This window comes from Zalophus californianus, chromosome 7 (assembly GCF_009762305.2).
Source record: "Zalophus californianus isolate mZalCal1 chromosome 7, mZalCal1.pri.v2, whole genome shotgun sequence".
Classification (NCBI taxonomy): domain Eukaryota; kingdom Metazoa; phylum Chordata; class Mammalia; order Carnivora; family Otariidae; genus Zalophus; species Zalophus californianus.
The window spans coordinates 5570004-5595937 of record NC_045601.1 but is presented as its reverse complement, the minus strand read 5'-3'; the positions used below and the strand labels follow the sequence as shown (position 1 = coordinate 5595937).

Here is a 25934-nt window from a genome sequence, read left to right as displayed (position 1 = left end):
AGTCCATGCAAAACTGTGAGGCCAGGACCTGCAGTTCCTTGTGTGGCTGTAGCTGTAGCTGTGAGTGAGGAATGGGGGTTGAGGAGGTGTGGTAAACTGGTTAGGAGAGTAGGTCAGGGAGGTAAGGGGGGAGGCAGGGAGCTTCTGTGAGGACCTGGGCTTTCACACTGATTGAAACGGTAAGTCATTAGAGCATTGGTGAAATGTGGTCTGGGCAGTTTTCTAGGAGTCTGTGAGGTCCAGCTATTTTCATAATAGTACGTTATTTGACTTTTTTACTCTCATTCTCACTTGAGTTTATAGTGGAGTGTTTCAGAGGCTATATGCTGTGTGGTATTGGAAAAGATTGAATTCAGAAGAAGATATGAGGGGAAAAAAAGATGAGAATTCCATTGTCTCTGTTAAGAGAGACATTTAAACAATTTGCAAAAATAGAAAACTGTGCCTCTCCTCACTATTTTGTTTTGTTGGATAAAATGTTTTTTGTTAAAATGTAATGGGGTTTACTATTATGTTAAAGCGAATCATAAGTAATTTAGATACTTTAAAGTTTTGATTTGTAGTATGGTTAAGTATTAACAGGTATAACTCTCAGAAACACAAGCTCTTTATAAAGGCTCCTTGAAGTAATTTTTTATGCGTTGAGTCCTGAGACCAAGAAACTGAACAGCTCAGAGTTTTGAGCAAAGGAGGGACATGTCACTTTCATTTTAACAGGCTAACTCTGGAATATAGAGACGAGGCTGACAGGGGGAATGGTGGAAACAGGGAGACCAGTTATGTTATTTCAGTGGTTTAGGTGAGAAATGGATTGTGGCTGGAACTAGGGTGGTGGCGGGTAAAGGGGTCAGTGGGATTTTGGGTATATTTTTTAAAAGGTGTGTAAACAGTATTTGCGGGTGGATTAGATATGATGTGTGAGAGAATGGACTTGCCAGTTTTTGAGATCAGGAGGAACAGTTTTGGGGACAGATAGGAGTTTGGTTTTAAGTTTGTCAAGATGACATGTTTAGAAGACAGTTGGTTATAGGCATTTGGGAGTTCAGGAATGTCCTTGACCAGGATTTTTCTTGTATTATTTTGGTAATGTTTTTGTATGATAACATTTAGTTTCCATTCTAATAAATTAAACTTTTATGATCTCAGAAGAGTGCTGTATTCTGCATTTTATAAACTCATATTAAAATTGCATTCTAAGAATATTGTGATATGATAGTAAAATGTATACTTTTAAGAGGCAGTAAGAATGTAGTAAATATAGCCAGTAGCATACACAACATTACTTAGATTTTCTGAATCTAATTCTTTGTAAAGTAAAACAACTTTTGTTTCATTAAAGGGGATCATATTAAAATACCATATTAAAGTAATGTTTTCGGTATCAATTATGTTGACATCTGAAGGTACTGTATATGTTGCTCTTGTTACAAAATTGGAAGTTTTTTAATTCAATCTCAATGCTTGCTGTATAGGACCTTTGGAATATCAGCATATACAGTAGATTGTTTATTATGGCCTAAAAAAACTCCTTAGCTTTTTAGTATGAGGGATTTCTCATGTACATGGGCTGCTGTAACACCTGTGAGTGTCATTTGACATTTGCTTCAGTTTGTGGAATTAAGGTGATGTTCAGATACACAAGGGGTGCATGATTACTGATCTTCGGTTGTTCCTCCATTGAGCTTAGGAGGAATTTGGAATACAATTGAAAAGGATAATTAAAAATCAAAGAAATTGTTAGGTAGGAAAAGCAACCTACCTCCACCCCTCCACCTACACAGACATAATTCCTTCAAAATTTTTGGGAGTTCTGTTTTATTTTCACTCATTTACCAAATTTCTTTTAAAGCCCTAAGTAATTTGGAGCTTGAGGAGGATAAAATACATAGGGCGGACCTCTCCTCACCTCCCACAAAAATAAATTTGTAGAGCCTGGTTATATGAGAATTTGGTGCTTTACAAAGATACTATTTAAAATAAATCCTGGTGTCCATTAGTTTAGGACATTTTGAAATGTAAATTCTGGAAGGAGTAGATCTGTGGTTCTTGATTCGTTGTTGAGTTTATGCAGCCTTTTCCTGTGGGGTATTGATTACACAGAGGGCACAAAATGAGGTTCTCAGAAGAAACACGAAGGTGCCCAGACTCCTAATTAATAGAACTGATCTGGTCTAACCTGATTTTACGGAGGAGGAAACTGAGACCCAGAGGGTTAAGTTCAAAGCCACATAGCTAGATCTTGCAGGGAATCAGAAATAAAATCTAGGTTGCATAAATTCAAGGCCAATGCTTTTTTCCTTTCTACGTGTGGTTATTAAGAAAGGTTCTATTCCTATAGAAAGATAGTTTATGGATTGTCTTCATGTTCTTAAGGTAAGTTTAAAGTACATGCATTTTTTAAGCAGTAACTGCTAAAGAAAATCTAAAAGATTATTTTGAATTAAAGAGATTATTCTTAATGATTTTGAGATCCCCAGTTTTATTGGTAAGCAGGCATTTTATTTTTTCAAACACTAGAAAAGTAAGCCATTTGCATGGCTTTCATTCTCTCCCATAACTATCCCCCCTCAGTGAGAATAAATAACTCTGAGGCCAAAGTAAAAACTTTATTTTGCAGCAAATTTAGACTTACACAGAAATAGAAATATAGCACAGAGGTTAATGGTAAGAACTCAGATAACCACAGTACAATTAAGGGAACTGGGGAATTAACATAGATACAATATTATTAACTAATTTGCAGCTCTTATTCAGACTTCACCAATTTTCCTATTCACGTCCTTTTTCTGGTACAGGATCCAATCCAAAATCCCACACAGCATTTAGTAGTGATGTCTCTAGTATCCTCCAGTCTGTGACAGTGTCACATTCTTTTATGATGCTTTTCTTGATATTTTTGAAGATAACTGTCAGTTATTTTGTAGAATATTCTTCAATTTCAGTTTGATGTTTTCTCATGATTAGATTGAGGTTGTGCGTATTTGGCAAGAAAACAACAAAATGGCCTTTTTCAGTGTGTCATACTAAAGGTATATATCTTACTGGTGACAGTATTTGATCACCTGGTTAAGGTGGACTCTGCCAGGTTTCTCCACTGGATAGTTGCTTTTTCCCTTGGTAATTAGTAAATGACTTAAGGGGAGATACTCTGAGCAGACACCCTGTTTCTCATGTTTTTTTCACTAATTTTAGCAGCACCCATTGAATGGTTCTCACCTGCAATACTTCATAACGGTGATTTTCTATATCCATCTTTTTCTTCCATGTGAATTGGAATTCTGTAAGGAAGATCTGCCACTTCTCCTTGTATTTGTTTATTCAGTTATGTATATCATTGTAGTTTCATGGATATTAATCTGTTACTGTTATCATAAGTAAAATCTTCTAAGGCGAGCCTTTTTTTTTACGAAGTTAATGTATTGAGATGCTTAAACACTTCAAAGGCATATAAGAGTAAATGGTAAAAAAAAAAAATCTCTCATCTACCTCTCTGGAGGTAGAACCCATTTTCCATTGTTATGAATTCATTTCTGTTCTTCTAGAAAAATATTAAAAGGGTTGGGAAAAGAGTTATTAATAAGAATTGCTAGATTCTCAAGTATTACTTTTTACCTGGATCCCAGTAGCATCTGCTGGTTTATTGTTGCATCATTTTCAGATCTTCATTAATGGTGTTTCTTAACTAGGTTTCTTAACCTTCAGATTTAAATTTTAATACAGTGGATATTATGTAGAGGTAAAGATTGGTTTCCCCTGTGTATTTTAAAAAACTAAATGACCAGAAGGCAATATTTTTCTTAAAAAATCCTTGACATATTACATATAAAACTAAACAGGTTTAAAATGACCTCCAAACAAAATCCAATTTAAATGAGAAGGGATGCCTATTCCAACACTTAAAAAAAAAAAAAAAAGCTTTCCCCCATTCTGTTCTGTTCTTTGTATTGGCCTATTTTGCCTTCTTTGTATGCCAGCAGCAGGCATTCATTCATTCTGGATTGTCACTTTTCCAGGCACTTAGGCCTAGATTTCACCCACTGAAGCTGTGTTCTGTTAGCATGAAAAGAGGAGGGCTGCAGTCTTTTTTGCAATCAATAGTAAAGCAGTGGACTGAACTTGTTAGAGCACGGCTGGCAATAAACTAAAAGTTGGTTTGTTCCATTTTCCTATTTTCCATTCTCTAATTACCGTCTCCTAAAGTAAGTTTTAAGGGCTTCTTTATTCCAGAAAGTCCTTTGTGAAACTCTAAATAAAAGCTGGTTGGTCTTGCTGTGACGCTGGACCAATTCTTAAATTTCTGAGCACTCTTATTTTTTTTCCTTTGTCTGTTTCTTTCATAAAGTGGGTATTGTATCTACTTCTCATTATGGTGAAAATCAGGTAATAATTCATATATAAAGTATTTTAGCCTGGTGGAAGGTGCTCATGTTAAAAAAAATAAGTCTTTGTAGTTTATTTTTATAGTTGGGACTTAATCCTTATAATTTTATATAGGGAATCCATTATTATATACAACATTTGACTTAAAGTACTTCCTAATATCCTAATGAAAATATCTTTACTATTTTACTTTTTTACTTTACTATTTTACAAAAGTAAAAAAAAAAAAATTCTTATGTGAATCTACTGTGAAAGCCAAATAGTCCTTGTAAGTTTGTCTTCCAGGGATGATTACTGTTAATAGTTAAATTTTTTGACTTCTCTATGTGTCTATCAAAAAATATATGTACTTAGTATAAATTGAATCATATAATAGACATTATTTTCTATAACCTTTGAGAGAGCTTTTCCAGGGAGGTGCGGCTACTGTTAAATGCCTTCTGTGATACAAAACTGCTGCTGAGAGCAGTTATGGAACTAGGACATTTTTATAAGACCTTTGCTGTTTCATGTTTTTCATGTGAAATTTATCCACAACTTTACAAAATTGTTAATTAAATTGCCAAAGCAATTCAAAGGAGAGCTATGATGTTAAATCTAATTTTGTAGTTTTTCTTTTTTTGCTTATAGTTGTGAGTTTAACCCCCCAAGTCAGGTCCCATTAGAGAATTATTGATAGCTTGATTTTTTTTTTTTTTTTGCCAGTTTCCAAGCAATGTCCTCAAAATTAAATCAGTTTTATTTGGTTATTTAAGTAAGCTAAACACATTTTACTAAATGTTGTGTAGGCTCTAGTAACCTGCGTTTTAAATTATTTTCTTTCTGTACCTTGGGGGTGTGGCTTTTAAAAATAAGTACAGTGAAGTTATATTATTTTTGCTCTGCTCAAAATATCTTCAAAACTTTCCCTGTATTTAGTAAAACCTGAATTAGAGGTTACTTTTTACAGAAGAGATCTTTGTTCCCTTTAAGTACTTAACAGCCACCACCTTACCATGGTGTTTGGTTATAAATAGACTCCTAATATTACTGTTTTAAGATTTAGTAAGTTTCATGTAAATAGAGACTATGAATTTGTTAATTAAGACCTAAAATAACTAAAATCTTCCTTTGCTTTTTATGTTCCTGTGCCAGATTAGTGTCCAGCAGATAGTGAGGAAATAATAGAGCCTATTTAAAGTTCAACTGAAATGATGAAAGCTTATAAAATTTTTGCTGTGTACATCAAAGCATATGTTTTTATAAATAAGTGGCTCTTATTTCACTGAATAAATTAATGGAAAACATTAACTTTAAAAATGAGGCAGTAATGGTCAAATGACAATGTAACATTTTCATTTCTTTTGTATTTTAGGTCCAGCTGTCTTAAGATGATAAGATTTTTTTTTTTTTGCTGGATTTAAATATAAGGCTCAAAGAAAAAGCAAATAGCTACCCAAATAAAATGTGTAGGTGTATAATAGTGGCGAACCAGTTGAACAATTGGAATTAGCTACCACAACACTGGGTATAAAATGTATTTTATATGAGAATGTGTTTAGTGTTTTTAATTAAAAAGTTGTCTTAATTTGTATTGTTAAAATCCTGAAAATAATTTTTTCATGCAATTTTATTTTTATATTTTATTATTTGTATGTTATTAATAGCTTTTTTGTGTACTACTGAGCCAGTAAATATTTTTCATATTTCATTTCTTAATTTTTATTTTCTTAGTTTAAATTTGTTGAAAAAATTCTAAACCAGTCAGTAAAATAGGGTTATATTCTAGGCTTTATCCAGTCTTCCAACATCTCAGTATTGAATTTATACTTAGCCATTATCTGTCTGTCTGTCTTGGGAAATAACTACTTTATAATTCAGATTTCTCAGCCTTTATTTTTCTGTTCTCTAATCGTTCTTCAAGTTATCCTTATTTCTGATATTTTACTTTTCCACAGAGAGGTTGATATGTTAGTTAATCCAGTAATTCAGATTTTTTTAAAAAATGTACAAAATTTTAAGGTGGCAGAGGGTGGGATGCACATATAGTAAGTAATTCAGATATAATAAAAGAGTAGTCGTGATAAAGAGCTAAAGGCAAAAATGAGCTGAGCCTTATGAAATGTTAAGATTTTAAAGGAAAGCTTTTAGTTTTTGGTGAGTTAGATAAATTAGGGAAAAAGGTGATGTAATATTAACAGGTTATATAGAACAGAACTGTGCTGTGACTATTTTTCCTCTTAGGAGCAGAATTCACTGGCTAATAATTGAGTTTTAGTTCGTAAAAGGGAAAAATCAAGATCATGAAAGCAGAGAACTGTAAGGAGACAGTAAGTAGTATGAAACAAGTTTTCAGTCTTTTTAAAGATTTTTTTTTTTATTTGACAGACAGAGACACAGTGAGAGAAGGAACACAAGCAAGGGGAGTGGGAGAGGGAGAAGCAGGCTTCCCACTGAGCAGGGAGCCCGATGTGGGGCTCGATCCCAGGACCCTGGGACCATGACCTGAGCTGAAGGCAGACACTTAACGACTGAGCCACCTAGGTGCCCCGAAAAAGTTTTCAGTCTTAAACAAAAGTAGTTTTCAAGATACGGAAATTTGAAAAAATGTCATTAAACTGTCATTGCCAAAGATCAGTTCTAGAAAACATGGAAAATGAGAGGACCCTGACTGCTGGAAAGGTGAATACTCCCAAAAGCTGAAAGATTTGTATTCTAAACTTGATGGTACAACCTGTAGAATCCAAAACAGATTATTTCCTGTTTGAACTAGTGGATCCAAAGAGGGGTTTGGGTCCTAGTGTGGCTTGAGATTTCATCAGATAGTTGATAAGGTATGCCTGTATTTCAGTATGCAAGCTGCAGAAATAGGTGCACTCTGAAATTGCAGTTAGTTGGATCCTTGACTCAAAATAGTCCTCCCTAGAGGATGTCAACTGATAGATTAACTTTCTGAAGGGATTTGTCTAGTTGAAAACAACCAGGAAAAAAATTTAAATCACCTATTGTATTGGTGTCTAAACAAACAGATGTGGAAGTATGGAATGGTGAACTCAACATTTGAGTCAGGTGATATGGTCATCAAAGAAAGAAAGGTGTTCTTAAACACACTGTGGACTTGGAGTGTTTGTGACTGGAGGTAAGCAGCCTGTCTGCATTCTCCTCATTTGTCAGGGAAGGATGTGTGTGGTACAGGACTTTCCATTTTAAAGGGCATAGATAAATGGGGTGTGTCTAAGTGAGAGGGTATAAAACCATGTTGTTATATAGCTTGGAGAAGAGGATGCTTAGATCTAAAACTGTTATAAGTATTTTTGTCATAGGAATGAGGCATTGGATCTATTTTCTGACCTTTGGAGTGTTGAGTGGGGGGAAGTGGGAGAAATTTTAGGAATGATTTTGATTCAGTAAAATTTGTAAACTTTAATAACTTCAGAGATGTCTAAAACAAGTTGTCCTGACAGTGGGGATTTTGGGGTTATTGTAGTGGGAATTTTTATACTAGGTGATTAAAAATGGTTCTGAACCTTTAGTCCTCTGAACCACTGTTGTAGATTGGTGAAGGTAGTGTGGGGATGAGACATTTGAGCATTATCATGCAGTGCTTGATGCAACGAAAGTTTATACAGTTGACTCTTGAACAACGCAGGGAGTCAGGGGCACTGATTCCCCTCATGGTCAAAAATCCATGTATAACTTTTGATTCCTCAAAACCTTAACTACTAATAGTCTACTGTGGACTGGAAGCCTTACCAATAATATAAACAGTCGATTAACACATTTTGTATGCCATATGTATTACATATTGTATTCTTACAATAAAAGTTAGCTAGAGAGAAAATTTTATTTTATTTTGTTTTTAAAGATGACTTTTTTTTAAAGATTTATTTATTTATTTTGAGAGAGTGAGAATGAGAGAGAGACAGAGACAAAGAGAGCACATGAGGGGGGGAAGGGCCAGAGGGAGAAGTAGGTTCCTCACCGAGCAGGGAGCCCGATGCGGGACTCGATTCTGGGACTCAGGATCATGACCTGAGCCGAAGGCAGTTGCTTAACCAACTGAGCCACCCAGGCGCCCTAGAGAGAAAATTTTAATAAGAAAATCTTAAGAAACTCTGTTGTTCAAGGGTCAGCTGTATAAAATATATTAATTATGAAGCACTTCTATGTTTCATAAATGAACACCTGTAAATCCACCACTTAAAAAGGAACTAGAACACTACCCATATCCATGACATGTTTCTGTAATATTTTGGCCATGATTAGATCAACTTGATGGTATAACATTAACAAAAACCTCTGATTGATTGCCAGAACTTATATACTACAAGCTTTGGAGACAAAACTTTTTAAAATGTGGGGTTAGGGGACAAAATAATAAATGGGGTCCTTGCATACTAAGGTTGGAAAGCAATGGATTTAGTTGAGTCATTCAGTAAGCGAACCTCTAATTATATGAGGTAAAGTTGCAGAGAGGTTAAGTAAGAGACTTATCTAAAATCACACAGTTACTGTTAGAACTGGAATCAGAACTTTTTTTTTAAGATTTATTTTTTATATAATCTTTATACCCAACGTGGGGCTTGAACTTAAAACCCCGAGATCGAGTTGCACGTTCTATCAGCTGAGCCAGCCAGGTGCCCCAGAACTTGTTTTGACTTGAGTATGGTAAATAACATAGCAAAAAGTGCTAGTGTGATTTCCTGGTTAGAAAGGTGCTGTTAATACAGGTAGTACTGAGCTGGTTAGACCCCCACAATGAAGAAGATTATAAGATCTTTGAGCACTAGGACTTGGTCATCTTTTCATTCCTATCAGTACAGTGTTGCTTATGATTTGTATTATTGAGTGATGTATCTGAGACTAAAAGAAACATGGTAGAAAGACTTTTTATCTTAAGAAAAGTATAATTTATAATTACATTGTTTGTACCTTTGCCTCACATACTGTCATTAGAAAAGAAAAGTCAAGAGTTTCTTTCCTCTTGACTTCTTTCTTGACCATAACAACCTGTGGCAGATTTGATGGTCCTGCTTTGTGCTACCACCATCTCTAATCTATGCCTCTTACTGTTTTTTCTACTTTAGAGTATCTTGTTTATATATATCCCATATGAGACTAACTTTGAAAGCTCGAAACCATGACTTGTTTAACTTTAATGCCTTAGAACCTAGCTCATTTACCCACCCATCTGCCCAGTCCACTGAGTATTAACAGAGGGCCCACTGTATTCAAGGCACTATTCTAGGAGCTGGGGCTATAGTGGTTAGCAGAATCTCACAGAACTTTCAGTTATTAATCAGAGAATCACATTAATATTTATAGAAATACAAATACATTTAAATGGTAAATTTATCTTTTCTTCTATTTTATCATCTAAGTGGATATGTGAAGGTCATTGATTATTGTAATATTTATGTATTTTTTAATTTAGTCATCTGAATTTTCTTACAGTGCTCTTGGTTTTTCTAAGTTTGATAAACTTGTTTACCTGGAAATACGTTGTTTTCCTTTTTATTTTGTATTACTCTGGTTATAGATTTTTTAATATTGAACTCTTGCATCCATGGTATAAATTCCACTGCCTTAGTGCATTATTCATTTGGTATGCTGGTGGAGCCTATTTATTTAGTATGTTTGCATTTATATTTATAAGCAAATTTTATCTATTGTTTTCCTTTATGCTATTATCAGGATTTTTATATCAGCATTATTAACAAGAATTAGGCAGTTTCTGAAGAGGAAATTTAAATGTAATAAATTAATATTGAAATTGCTTTTATATAGAGACTTGGACTAAAGGATATATGCATAATTTTAATTAAATTTCCCTAATGTCCTTTGGTTAATTACTTGCTGTAATTATGTAAGCAGTTATTTATGTTTAAATTATTATTTGGTGGTTGAAAACTTGGAGAATTGCTGTCGCATGCTAATACAAAATAAACACTAGTTTGATACTGGGCATGTTTTAATACTACTATTAGTATTTAATAAGTATTATTAAAGTAGTATTAAAAAGTAGTAGTATTAAAAGAAGTAGTATTAAAGATTTAAGTAGTATTAAAGTAGTATTAAAAAGAACTTAAGGAATGAAGTCTTGCCTTTATAATGTAGTTAAATCCAAGGTACCTTCTTTTGATTTTTTTTTTTTAAAATTTCATTTGCTGTTCAGAGATGCACATTTGGTAAGCTTTGACAAGGAAATTGTTATTTAAGAGAGAAGATGTGTTATAAAATGAATGTTGCCATCGTTGAAGCAGAAAATGTATTGTAATACAGTATTTTCACTGATTTAAGACTAACTGGGTAAGAACACCTTTGCTCATGGCTTTTTGCTGTGTTGGGTTTTATTTAGCAAAGTGATATAAATAACTAGTTAAGAAAATTGAAGTGTGCATTTATATTTCATAGTTCCTTATAGCAGTAGATTGAAATTCCATGTTTGGAAGGCAGTCAAAATACATTATAAAAATAAAAGGCATTTTCCTTTTAAATACTAATGGACACAGCCTCTTCTCCAAGAAGGATGTAATCTGTAGCATGGACAGACAGATACAGAGGCATCCAGCTAATTTAGTAATGACAACCCTTATTAGACAGTATGTTCTAATGGGCAGGGGTCTGTTCTCTAACACATTGTGGAAGCTTTAATAAGAATTCTTGAAAGAATTGATTCCCCCTTTGTGCAAGTCTTGATTCATTGGATTTCTTATATATTTTTTTCTTATAAGAAGTATATTTATATACCTGGGAACTGTCCTAATAATTTTTTAAAGGTCATTAACTTTAGGTACCTACTTTTCTTCTTATATTTCCTTCGTTAACCTGATGTAGTTTGATCTCTGTAAACCATCTTTTCCTTGAAACTTCTCTGATCACCAGTGGCTTAGTGGTTAAATCCAAGGTACCCTCTTTTGCTCTTTACCTCACCATACTTTTGTGGTGTTTGACACTGTTGATTACCCTGTTCTTGGTTCTGTCATTCTTCAGCTTCTGTGACACCTCTCTTTCCTACTTCTGCTATCCACCTTCATTTCTTCGTGGTTTGGATCTTCTTTGCTTTATTCCTTAAATGTTGCTTTTTCTAGGATTCATTCAGTCCTCCTTTCTCCCTCTGTCTTCTCTAAGACATCTTTTCTGTTCCTGTAGCTTTGACTAACATACTTGTGTATCAAACTCAGACTTCTGCTGAACTTAAAATCTGTGTTATCCATTGGACATCTGTTTGGATATTTCAGAGACACCTAAAATAGCTAAGGAAGTAATCCAGTTCAAAATCTCATTCAGACAGATGAGTTCTGAAGTATAAGAGAGCCACTGTTATTAGTTTTGTCTGATAGGCATTCTTATTTGATTAAAGCTCTTGTTTGGAATGAATGGCCTTATTTAAGCATGGAGAAATTAAGTAAAATAACAGATATATCAAATAGAGGGTAAGAGTTTGGGCTCTGCAGTTAATTTAAATAAAATATAGGGGCGCCTGGGTGATGGAATCAGTTAAACGTCCAACTCTTGGTTTCAGGTCAGGTCATGATCTCAGGGTTTTGAGATCGAACCCCTAGTTGGGCTCCATGCTCAGCACGGAGGCTGCTTGGGACTCTCTCCCCCTCTTCCCGCCCTCCCTTCCCCTGGTCCTCCAGTGCACTCGCTCACTCTCTAAAAAAAAAAAAAAAAAAAAATCTTAAAAAAAATAAAATATATTGGTTAATATAAATTTGATTTCTTTAGAAAATAATTAAGGCTATAGTCCTGTTCAACATAGACTTAATCTAGGGAATGGTAGACTAGGTTAATAATGCTTTACTCTTTGAGTTTTAACACTTTATCGATGAAACACTCCCCTACCTTCTGTTTTTTTTTTCCCCTCGACTAGCAAGAATATTTTTTGGTCTAACACATTTAAAATTTTTACTTTTAACAGAAATTAGCAGAGTACGGAAAGACATGTACAATGACACATTAAATGGCAGTACAGAGAAAAGGAGTGCAGAATTGCCTGATGCTGTGGGACCTATTGTTCAGTTACAAGAGAAACTCTATGTGCCTGTAAAAGAATATCCAGATGTAAGTATGTTTTGTTGTCTTATTCAATTTTTTTTCTGCTTCACATACTTTGGGAAGGGATATCTCGTGATAAATACTTAAGCATTGTCAGCTGTTTTAAAAAAAATGTCATGTGAGGGACTAGAAGTATGATTAACTTGGTGTGGACAATTAAAAAATTTTTTAGATATGTTTTCATTTAATTGCTGCTTTGTCACTTTTGGAAATGCACATGGTAAAGACTTGGTTTTAGCTTTGGCCTGAATGTCGGAGAGAGCACCAGATACAATTCTCTACTCATCTTTAATCTGACCTCAGGGAAGCCACAGCCTGGGCCATGTCATCCTTACAGTAAAATGAGAAGTTGGACTAGGTGACAGCTAAGCTTCCTTTCAGCTCCAAAATTTTTATGATAACCACTGTTCATAATGTTTTTCTTTTGTCTTTTTCATTCTTGTTTCTTGCCCAGCTGTTCTCCATAAACATCTTGTTGCAAGTAGCCTCCTTGTCCTATACCACTTAATTTATAATTAGCTCTAGACTCTTTGTGTTTGTTATAAAGCACTATGTCATATGGTTCTTTCTATCTCTCTGACCTCATCTTAAGTGATTTTCCCTCTTCCTCAGTACCCTGTAGTCACATTGGCTGTTAGAACAAGTCAGGTCTTTTCCCAGCCTAAGAGTATTTATGTTAGCTGTACACTGGCTGGCTTCTTTTTGTGGTTAAGATTTTGGGGAGAAGCCTCCCCTCACTATTTTATCTAAAGCAATCTAGGTACTCATTGTTTCACATAATTTTCTTTATTTTTCTGAGGAGCACTTGCTATTTGGTGTGTTTTAATTTGTTTTTCTATTTCTTTCCATCAGAATATAAGGTACTTAACAAAAGAACCTTTTTTGTGGTTATTTACCATGTACTTCCAATATGCATAATATTTGTACATAATTGGCTCCAGTGCCTTTTGGATACATAAAAGCAAACTGTTGGTATTTTGGTAGGTTTCAGAGAACTATTCTAAAAGCAAAAACTATTCTGCAAGAAGGAGTTGGTATTGTAAGGTCAAAATGTGATGTATACTCTAAGATTCATTGATTATATGGACAGTCTACTTGTCTAAAGATGGAAAATAAATGTTTTAAGTTGGATTAATGGAAAAAAGCTTTGGCATTTCACAAGTTGCATTTCTAATACAATTTTCTTTAAGGCTAATACATTTACTTTGTAAGTATTTTTTGGTTGCACGTATGTAAACAGTTCTGGATAATGTAGGCAAAGAGTTTGTTGGAAAGTAATTGGGTATCAGAGGATTAAAGGAAATGGTGGATTGCAAAGCCTCCTGTAAGAGAAGGGCCAGGGCAGCTTTGAGAACCTCAGCAACAGGAATTCAGACTTTATCTTTGAGACCCTTGGTTTTGACATAGTCTGGTTTCAGTGCCTCCCAGACTTTTATCTTCGAACTTCAGATTCTTAGGAGAGAAAATGTGTTTTGGACCAGTCTGCCATGACTAAAGATGGGAGGTTAACTAATGTAACCTGGAGGTGATTACTCTGGTCCCACCCTCGATGATTGGAATGATTCCTAGAGATGGGAAATTACGATTTGGCAGCTATCCCAGTTGGTGTCTACTGCTGTTTGGTGTTTCAGTATCTCCTAAAGGATATCAGCCTTCTATGCTCGTTTAAATTCTAAAGGATAAAGTTTCAACACTAGTCATGAACACAGAATATGTAAGATCATAGGACCTTGTTAGAGAACATAGCTTCATCTGCCTGGTCCCCATTCTTCTGGACAAAATCCTATTCAGGGAAGGTGATACTTATATTGCATTATTTATAAGATATGTTTGATATAATCCTCTAAGTGAGAAGAGATATATTTCATAGTGTGGGTCCAGTAGGAGGTAACTTTGCATTCTGTTCCTGTCTTTCTTCCACCAGTTGGGATTCATTGCCATGGTCAGCTCCTGTTGCTGACAACTGTTTTGCGGTGTAACATTGTCTAGGTCAGTGGATCTCAGAATGTGGTCACAGGACTGTAGTATCCATGCCTTCTGGGAACTTGTAAATGTTCAAGCCCTACCCCAGAGTAGCTGAATCAGAAACTAGGGCTGAGGCCTAGCAATCTGCCATCCAAGCCCTGTCGGTGATTCTGATGCATATTAAAGTTTGAGGAGTACTGCTCTTATTTGTTGATTTGTTGATCGTCAGAATGAGCGGGCTAAGGGGGTTGTTTTGTCAAGCATTGTTCCAGGAGGCAGGTAGAGTGGTGAATTAAACAATGCCTCTGCTCTCATGGAGCAGATGTTGCAGTGTCAGAGATGGACAATAAACAAATGAGTATTTACTTTTAAGTGTAGTCAGTGCTATGGAAAAAATAAGGTGTGCTATAACATGTAAATGATGACTGTGTATTAATAGTAAAAGTATCCCTTAAAAGATGGAGGGAATGCAGAGACATGACTGAAGTGATGGGGAGGAAGGCATGAAAATTATCTGGGGGGAGAACATTCCAGGCAGAGTGAACAGCATGTGCAATGCCTAAGGCATGAGTGTGCTTGGGAAGTGTGGTAAGATGCAAGATTAGAGAGTTAGCAGAGGGACCATATCACGTAGGGACTGTGAGCACCACTAGATACTGAGCACCACGTCAGATACTATTCTGAGTGAAGTAGGAAGCCATTGAGATGTTTTGAGCCAAGGAGTGGTTTTTAATAGATTCATTCTGGCTGCTTTGGGCAGTGGTGACAACAGGGACACTAACTTAGGGGGTAGAGGAGAGAAACTTGAACAAGATGACTTAGAAGTTCTTGGATCCTGCATAGATTGTTAACTTAGAGCCAGTAGCGTTTGCTGATAGATTGGGTATGGAGTGTGAGGGAAAGTCAGGAATAACTCAAAGGTTTTGATCAGTTGGAGTAGCAGAATCATCAGTTCCTGAGCTAGAAAGACTGAGGCAGGAGCCCATTGGGCAGGTGGGGATTCAGCAGTTCTGAGGTAGAGGTGTTGGGTTTAAAGTTAGATGTCCAGGTGTGGGCCTATCAATTAGGTATGTGGGTGGGTGAGTTGTGGATGACTTTTGGCACCCAACAATATCTATTTTAACAAAGCTTTTTAAATGAGAAATTTAGTTATAATTCATAAGAGGATTGATAAGGATTTAAAACCATTGTGGTTCTCCAGGTAGTTTTTTTAATACCTTAATTTTAACTCTGTTACAGGAATTTAAGTTATATTTAATAAAAGAATCCTGTTATAAGAGTTAAGTTAATTGGGGTGCTTGGGTGGCTCAGTGGGTTAAGCATCTGACTCTTGATTTCGGCTCAGGTCAGGATCTCGGTCCTAGGATCGAGCCCTACCTCGGGCTCCGTGCTGGGCATGGAGTCTGCTTAAGATTCTCTTTCTCTCTCTTTCCTCCTTCCCCCCACCTCATGTGTGCATGTTCTCTCTCTCTCTCTCTCTCTCTCTCAAAAAGAAAAAAAAAAGTTAATTATGTTTGTTATAAGGATTTAAGAATTATTTTTCTTGAGGTTATTAATATATACCAAATGAGTAGTAACTGTTTTGTGCTCTATATTAGGAACTTTATGTCACCTTTTGAAAAAATGAAATAGTATTCTAGTAAAACAAGGGAGAAATTTATTTCAAAATTAGGAATTAGCTATTGGCCACAGTGAAACAAAGATGCATTCTTCCTTTTCTTGCTTTTCTTCACTTACTGTGTTTTAGAGACCATTTTGTATGCTGCTTTTCCACCCACACCGTTTGTATATAGGTTTGATTTTGTGAGTGAATTCATCCTATTTGACTCAAAACTGCTTTTATTATTTTGTATTTATTTTAGAGAGAGAGAGTGAGAACATGCATGCGAGCTTGGTGGGAAGTGTGGGTGGGAGGGGGAAAGGGAGAGAGAATCTCAAGCAGACGTACACTGAACATGGAGTCCGATGCCTGGCTCAATCTCATGACCCTGAGATCACTGCCTGAGCCGAAACCCAAGAGTCGGATGCACAACTGACTGTGCCACCCAGGTGCCCCTGCTTATATTAATAGTAGTTAAAAGTATGGACGCAAACCCAGAGACCCTTGGCTGGCTCTGCCAACTTAATTTTGAGACTTCAGACAAATTACTTGTCATTTATGGTTCTCCATTTTCTCACCTCTCCGAGGGGATAGTAAGTCTCTCACAGGAATGTGGGGAATTATAAGTGAGTTAATGCACGTAAAGCATTTGGGAAATGCCATAACACTGTCTAAGTGTTAACCAGAATGCAAGGTCCATGAGGGTGGGGATTTTGTCTCTTTTTGTATTCTCATTGCCTAGAATGGTGTCTGGTAAATGGTAGCTGTACAACAAATATTTGTTGTGCATATCTATGTGAAAGTCTCACTCTTTCAGATACTGCTAAACTTTTAATTTAAACTTGTCCTTTGCATTTGCACATAAGCAACTTATTTTATAAAAGTGTTAATTTGGAGATATTGTTTTGGACTTGGTTGTGTATAGCTCTGGGACTTACAGGAGAAGAAAGTTTTAGATTAAGTGTTTGAGAAATGAGGTAGTGTGGTAAAATGTCCTTCACAATGTTTTTGAATCAAGTGGCTTTATGATGTGGTAATGGGAAGGTAATAAGAGGAGTATATTGAAAATGAACTGAATTTCTTAAAAATTCACATTCAGTATTTATATTTATTAACAAAGCAGACTTTTATTGCATCTCTACTGTGTACCAAGCACATGCTGGAGTTGGGGATATTAATTCCGTTGAGAAAACTCTCTTACATAGTTGGATAATAGTGGGTTTTTGAGCCAGACAGGCCTCAGTTTTGAATCTTGGCTTTACTCCCTTACGGCTGTATTTGTCAACAATTGCCATAATAATGCTCCATGATAAGCTACTCTAAAACTTACTGGCTTAAAATAACAAGCATTGGTTTTTGTGGTGGCTGAGATTCTGCTGATTGGGCTTAGCTGAACTTGACCTAGGCCAGCTGCAGGTAGGTTTAGATCTTTGTGTTCTTGCTGGGCTCAGTCCAAAGGGGCAGCAGCTACTAGGAGCATGCTTTTCTCATGGCAGGTCACTGGAGTACCAGAGCCAAGCCAAATTGCTTAAGCACGTGTGAGGCCTCTACTCCTATCTGCTAACAATCTATTAGCCCAGTGATTTTCAAGTGTGGATGATTTTGCCCCTCAGAATTTGACAATATCTGGAGATATATTGGGTCGTCAGAAGAACTACAAGGGGAGGAGGTTTCGTGGCATCTAGTATGGAGGTAAATGCCAGTGATACTGCTGAATATCTTAAAATGAACACTGCAGCCCCTCCAGGTAGGTAGATTATCCTACCCCAAATGTCAGTAGCACCGAAATTAAGAAACTGCATTGACAAGCCGCTCAGTCCACAGTGAGAAGGGGACTGGAATAAATATTTGCTGAAAAATAGTCCTTACTATCACATTGGCTTTTAACACATGTTAACTTTTTAGAATCTGTTTCCTGGTTCATTAAATTATAAGGTCCACCTCATAAAATTGTTCGGAAGAATAAAGATAACAAATGTATGGCATCTGATACTGTACTAAGTATGGTTCTTGTGATCACGAACATGAAAATTCCTAGCAGCCCACAGTCTTGAATGAAAGGTAAAATAGATTGCATTAAATCATTTAAGAATATGTAACTTTATCATACATTCATAAAGTGACAGACACGAAGAAGATTAAAGTTACACATAGGCCATCAAACTGGTAATTTGGCTGGTTAAATTATTAAGGACTTGTTTGAATCCATGGAGATTTTATAAAGCAGTATGTGAATGAAGTTAACTCTGATTGATATAAATAGAAGATGTTATGTTTCAGTGAGTCAGTAATAATTCTGTCATTAAATTTGCCTAGTTATTCAGTTTTGAGTTGTGAGAAATTGTTTTATAGGATCAACCTCAGTGGTAGATAAGTTCCAAATATTGTCAAGGTCTAGCTGTTAGGGATATTAGTTGTGTAGTACATACATGAGCAGATTAGATTGCTAAACTCTGGGATGTGATACGAAATTGTAGTGAAACTTTCTCTAGCTATTTAATATGAAGATAACTCTGATTTTCTTATGTTTTTAAAATGAGTTTTTTGGGGTTTTTTTGAACGGTTGTAGCTTTGAAAGGTATGTCTTGGGTGTAGGCTATGATGAGGACAGTTGTCAAAGGTTTGTAAGATGGATAAATGCATTTTCAAATATTTTTTCCAACAAGGATCCCAGCCTGGCAACTGTACTTAATAATATAGGTTTATAATAGCACTCATCACTTTCTGTAGTGTCATAATAATAATCTGTTAATGGTGGAGCAAGAGTTTTTTAAGTTCCCTTTCAATTCAGTTTTCCTGAATTTGGCTAGTCATAGCTTCTGATTTAGTATATAGTATAAGATTGTTGATTTTCTCCTATTTCTCACAGTTGTCTCCTGCAAATTGGCTGTTGAGCTAGCATTTGTTTGGGATGGTTATGAAGAGAACGGGTCAGTGCAGACCTTTCATTAGGCCTTTGCTCCTTTGACTATTGTGGCTTCCTTGTTTGTTGAAAGAATTAATCAAGAGTCTTCATATAAACTACTTTCACCTTTGTTCTGAGAAACAAATGGACATTAAATCAAAATTTAATAATCTGCACAGTCTCCTTTTTCATTACCTAGGTTCAGGCTTAATTTTTGCCGCTATATGATCTTAATTAGGAGTGAAAATATAAAACATGAAAAGATCTACATATCTCTATCTCTCTGATAGTTTACACATAAAACTATTAATGATTTGTTGATTTTTAGGAAGGCTGGTATATACTGAGTAGAGTTGTGAAGTATTTCAGATTATATATTAATCTGTTGGAGTTTTTAATTTAGCAGTGCCATTTGATAAAATTGAGCATATTTTTAAGTTTTAGGTAAAGAAACTGTTAACAGTTGACTTTGAAGTTTAAACAGATAATATTTAGTGAGGGTCAATTTCATGACTTTTGTCTTTTTAGTTTTGGTTTGGAGGTTTTTATTTCACTCTACAAGGGCATATTAAGGCCTGCTATGTATCAAATACTTAATTAGGGTTTTTATGGTCTGAGCTATACTAAATTTCTTAGGATGTTAATAGAAGTTATTCCAAAAAGAATTTCAAGACATTCTGAAAACAATAAATTTTGTTTAGTTCAGGTTTTCTCAAAGTTTAACAGTTTTAAAAATAATAAGCCTTCTCAGAGTTTTAAAATTTAAAGCTTTATTTAGGTAATATATTTTAATATTTAAAAAGAACTAGTGTTCAGAAGAACAGATTAGAAAACAGTTTGTTTTTAGGGGAGTATTACTTGCAGGCAAATGTTTTCCAGGCCCCCCTGAGATAAAAAGTTTTGTCTGTGAATTTATCTTATCCAAAAAGAGTTTGTTAGGATCTGATCTGGAAAAATTATTGTTGTAAGAGACTTATCAATCAGTTGGATACCTAATCACTGATATCTAACCTCCATATCTCTTAAGATTGTCCCTGAAATAACCAAAGGAATATAATAAAAACATTGGAGAGAAACCTAATTCTCAGGGCTATTCATATTCCATAAACATCCAGGTGTTTCTGTTAGATATTAAAAGAAAGTCTGAGATGTTGATCTACTACTGTTGGTCCATCTTGAGAGAGCATTGCCTCCTGAACTGAGTGAAGCAGTCAGTAACATAATCTTCCTAATCCTAACCCTCTTCCCTCCAAAATCGGCAGACAGAATGGGCTGTGTGGGGTAGTTGAAGGTTCTACCGCTTGAGCTTACCACCCATCTTAGTGCTTGCTTATCGTAGGGCACCTGAAATTATTTTATGAGTGAATGAACTCATCATTTACACTTAACTTTTGGTTTGAATCTGAGTGGAAAACTACTCTAGTTTTTGATGGAACCTGCCTTAACTTTACAAGCATTGCAATCAGACATTTCAACAACTAGCCTTAGAGCTAAATTCGGTTAATTATTTCATTGGGAAAGCATTACATGTCTTAATAAATTCAGCCCTTTAAAACAAATAGTTTGTAAAAAAAATTAGGCACTTCCTGAAATCTAGTTTTGATCTACCACAGAAAACTGTTTTCCCCAAGTGCAAAAACAGTATCATCGGGTAAGCAGCCTACCTAGCGTGACTTTGGCCATCTCCATGTTAGATATTGGTGTGATAATTTTTTTTTTATTTTACTATTTTGTAAGGAATTAACTAAGCTTTAAAGAAATATATCTGTATTGTATTCTTTGGGGTTAGAGAACAATGATTGCTTTGATTACTTTCTTGCGTTTTTATTTATAAATTGTATGAAAGCAATATAAATTTGCAATTTTAACAGATCAAAAGAGAAAATGAAAATTTGAAAAATAATTAGAAACATGAAGGCTGAAGAGATCTGAGTATAAGCCAGTAAAATTTTGACATTATTCTTTATTTCAGACTTGTGTGTGGCCTGTTCTAGGCACCAGGCACAAGAGTATGAAAAGATGTAATTCCTGCACTCATAGTACTGTTATAGCCATAATCCTGTTATACAGTAACAAGGGCCTGAACTAAGGCAGTGAAGTTGAAAGGAAGAATAGGGGACAGATTAAATAATGAAAACTTTAAGATTTTTTTTAGTCTATTATATGTGGAGGCTAAGAATGAGAGAGGGCTTTGCTAATGGTGCTATTCATTTAAAGCAGAGAATACAGGGCAAGATTTTATAATTTAATATTATAGAGGAACCAAGAGTAGCAGATGAAAAACATACTATATTAACGGAAGAAAATTAAAAGTCTCTGTAAGCTTTGTCATTATTAACAATGTGGGAACGTTGAGCGAGGGTGGTATAAAAGACGGTTATCACATGTGACTTAAAATGGGTGCCAAAAACAGGTCACTTTAAGAGCTGAATTAATAATTTTGAAATAGTGTATGAGGTCGATGATACTTACGCAGCAAAACTTAAATCAATTTCAAAGAGCCTTAGGTAGTATTTGTAATCCGAAGTCAGAACTATATATTTAAACTCCCAGACTCATCTTCCAGGTTTGAAGTGACACTGTAAGCTCAGTTTTGACTGAAATAATCATTCTTCTTTTTCTTTTTTGAAGTTACACATATTTTTCATTAATATAGGTGGATGAAGTAATAATCACGTAAAGGTTTTCATTCATATAAAAGGTCCAGTTACGGTGAAAAGGATGTATATGATGATTGTTAAGGCAGTGAACCCAATCAGTAAAAGACAGATGAAAATATCAAGGTGTGGTTATGTGACAGTGGTACAGTAATGATAAGTTTTGAGGTGTAAGTGGAGAAGAAATTATAAAAACACAGTTGGACTCTGAAAGTAAACTTGAATCTGAAGAGAGTTTTTATAAACTTTTTACCAAACATTTTGAATGATTAAACAACAATGAGAAAACTAAATGTGAGTTTCTGGTGTGATTAGGATATATAGTTTAAGGTCTTTAGAAGAGGGGCATTATACTATACTAATTAAGTGTCCAAACTCTATCTGCAATCTAGGTGTTCTAGGATTGGGGCTACTTTTGTAACCTCTCATGTATTAAATATTAATGGTAACTGTCTTTAAGCAGCATTACGAGGATGAAGTGACTTAATGCATGTAAAGTGCTAAGCATAGAAGCTAGCTTATTATGGAACACTCATAATAAAACATACTTCAATGTACTCAACACCTAGGAAATGTTTAATGACCTAGTCATTGCACTCATGGTACTTCCATATTGAAATGGAAAGTGGAAATAACATTTTGTTTCTATGACAGCATTGATTTTGTCATTTGGAATTTATCCTGAGATCAGTCCATCAGGCTTATTTGAGAAATTTCTGAAATGTGTGAGAATTCCTGTGCTGCATATGACTTACTTAGTGACTTAATTTTACCATGAGAATGAAAAAATCGCTACATGATTTCTGTGAGCGCTTTTAAATTATAGTATCCAATAATCTGAATAAATATTACCTTCATCTATGTGCTGTATATTGTGTGAGGCACTGTGGATAAAAAAAAAATTATAATAAAAAGGACCAGGTACTGGTTTCTGGCTCATGGGATGATCTGCAAGAGACATGTATGTACCTCCTTGCATATCATGTAATAGGGGCTGTCAGAGGGGTTGTTACATAGTGCCCTGAAATCCTCACTTTGGAGGGGAAAACAACTCTAGGAATCAGAATACAGAAAATGACAGGAGGAACCCTTGAGCTCAGTGTTGTGTTTTGAGGAGGATTTGACATATTTTGAGGGAGGGAAGGAGAAAGAAAGGTATTTCAAGAAAGAAAAATTAAAAGTATCTGCCATTAAAAAAAATTACTTGCTTTTTTTTTTATAGAACAGTGAATCATATGTCTAAACATAAGGGTAACAGCAAAAAGAAAAAAACAAAACAAAAAACAAAGGTTTAAAAAGTAGAGACCTTTTAAAGGGCCTTCTGTGTAAGAGTTTGGACTTTACACTGTCAAAAATAGTGTCATAAAATTCTTGTGTCATAAAACTCTTGTTGGCTTTCATATTTTTATTTTAATTGCTTAAATAATAATTGTTTTCCAATGTACTTGTTTTTTTAGCTTCTAGAAAAATAATCATCTATCTTATTAACCTGAGTTTGTTTTCAGAGTGGTTTCAGCTTCTTTTCCAATTATATCTATACTCAAAGGTTGAAGATTTCCATACAGATTTATATGCCACAGATTTCATATTTTGGTTATTACTAGTTACTGTTTCCCCCACTTTTACATCTGCTGGTGTAAATGCCTCTTCTTGCATAGCATTGTGCCACTAGCAGAAGATGATTATAAAGGCCTGATATATGAAGGGTTTTACAAAATTATTCCTGTAATAATTATTATGTAGCATAAGAAGACTTACTGGCTGCTTATCTAGAATTAATATGGAGATGGAAAAGGAATAAGACATTTATCTCCCCAAAAAGCACAAGACATTTTGATATATTCAATCTGTTTTTTATGGTGTATGTGTTTTACACAATGCTTTCATTGATTTTTGCTGAACTTTTATATCTCTGGCTAAAACTTATGATTTGAGTGAGTATAGTTCTGACATGAGTATTAGTCGGTTTCTGCATTTGCATTCATGAATAGGTGAACATGAAAATCAAAAGACATATTGAAACTTCATTTGTTTATACATGACAAGAGCAACTTCTTCGCTGAATTGGATGATGGCTTTTGAATACTGGAAGAACATTGTGCTATTCACAGTGAATGTAGACACGGCAAACTTTCAAATTTAATCTGTATTAATATTTCCTCCTTAAGTGCCATAAGTCTAGAGCCAATCAGTAAAACAATAAAAACAAACAAAATATCATTTTGGTATTTTATTTTATTTTATTTATATATTTTTAAGGGGTGGAGGAGAGAGTATGCCTTGTGGGGGAGGAGTAGAGGGAGAGAGTCCTAAGCACGCTCCGTGCCCAGCACCAGAGCCCAACCTGGGGCTTGATCTCACAACCCTGACATCATGACCTGAGCCGAAATCAAGAGTCGGATGCTTAACTGACTGAGCCACCAAGCCGCCCCCATTCTGGTATTTTAAAATAAAACCAGTTGTACTGCCAAAATACCATGACTCTTCTTCCATCTTAACATACATGAATAAGATAGGCTCACTAGCGTTGACTAAGTTAGAGTTGGTATATTTTTTGTTATTTGCTAAAAGACTTCACAAAATACACATTTGTGTGTGTGTTTCATGCCTACTATGTCACATATGAAATATAATGTAGGTTCTAAGGTGTCTTACACCTTAGAAATGCCAGAAACAATATTTAAAAAGATTATCAAATCTTGGGGCGCCTGGGTGGCTAAGTCGTTAAGCGTCTGCCTTCAGCTCAGGTCATGATCCCAGGGTCCTGGGATCAAGCCCCACATCGGGCTCCCTGCTGGGCGGGAAGCCTGCTTCTCCCTCTCCCACTCTCCCTGCTTGTGTTTCCTCTTTCACTGTGCCTCTCTGTCAAATAATGAATCTAGTCTTTAAAAAAAAAAAAATTATCAATCTGTTATGCAAAAAACAATGCAAAGAAGTACATGTTCTTTTTAAAATTATTTTTATAAAATTTTAAGCAGAAATTGCTCTTCAGCATTTCTTAGTGTTTCACTGAAATGCTTTTGGGAAGCCATGTTTTTATTAGTTACCTGTTTTGATAGTATGTCACAGAAAGTTTTATCTTTAATTGTAGATTTCTTAAAAGGTTAGTGGAAAGATTTGCCATATTTATATTTTGTCATTGTGAAAAATCTATCATTTTTATTTAAAATGAAGTGAGCAGCATCTAATAGCATTAGACATGATTGTTGTTAACCTCTTCTTTAGAAATTAACATGCCACTTGGCAAAAATATAATTGGTGAGCCACAGAGAAGGTCTATACTTACACAGTGGGGTTAATGAATGTCTTTTCTTCTCCTCCTCCTTCTGATTCTTCTTCTTTCCCTTTTTTGGTCTTTAAAGTTGGAGTTAGCTCGGGCTGTTTGAAATGATTTTCTATGACTGTGTTGTGACATTGTTTTAATTGAATGAAGCTGCAGAACTAGCATGATAAATCAACACGGAATGAATTTTAATGCAAGGCAAACGATATTAACTTGGAAATTGGTTGCAGTAGACAAAGCAGCTGCTATGATTAATTTTTTTTTTTATTCTCTACTTACAGCATTTTGAGAAGGATGACCTTGACAGTTTCAATTGTGTTAAAATCCTAGTGGTATGCACTTTAACACACTTGAGTTGTTGTTTGTTGGTTCTTGGGCAGTAGAGATTGCCTCATTTTTTAGGTTAGGAAAATTTTGTTTTGCAGATTTAATATGTTGGTTTTGACTGGTTTTAAAACATTTTTTATTTAGATAATAATTGTGAGGATTACTTAGTTGTGGTGGAAGACTGTAATCTTAAAACTGTGGTTCTGGCAGAAAAGTTTAATAAGTGAAAGAATAAGATGTGTCAGAAAGGGTCTTCTAAGTGTATGTCACGAAGTTTATGCCAAGCAGTTTGACAAAGAACACAAATCAAAAATAAGTATGTATTACTTATTTGAAGTGCTAAGTTACCTCTGTTTATAATGTATTTTTCTAGACATTCTTTTCCATTTGTGTGTCCAGCACATGAGTTGCCTTGGAAAAGGATCTGTATAGAGCACAGCTATTACTGAGGGAGAGAAGAGCTGACAAGGACACTTATTTTAAGAAACAGTCAAGGTAACAAATAGAGTAACAACATTTTCACAGATCTCATGAGAGCAGGGAGAGTGTCTCCTCTTCTTTCCTCTTCTTCCTTTTTTCTTCTTTTTTTAAATCCCTAGCATCTCTTTTACTCTCTACCACATAGCAGACCTTGAATAAATGTCTTTCTAAATGAGTTGAATTTGAAAATGAAAGCCATTTTCTTTTGTACTGAAAAAAAATACCCAAACTAAACATGAGGGAAGGTAAGATGTGCAGATTCTTGTCTCTCTTCAGGTTGTTTTGAGGGGCTGAGGG

At 35.1% G+C, this 25934-nt stretch overlaps 1 protein-coding gene across 7 annotated transcripts in view; it reads left to right on the top strand.

The window, feature by feature from the left end:
- Nucleotides 1-25934, top strand: part of QKI (QKI, KH domain containing RNA binding) — a 156701-nt gene that overhangs the window by 25439 nt on the left and 105328 nt on the right. For all 7 annotated transcript variants that reach the window (XM_027601745.2, XM_027601744.2, XM_027601743.2 and 4 more), the window contains exon 2: nucleotides 12284-12426. In XM_027601745.2, coding sequence (XP_027457546.1) covers nucleotides 12284-12426 — 143 coding nt within the window. The remainder of the gene's footprint in view (nucleotides 1-12283; nucleotides 12427-25934) is intronic.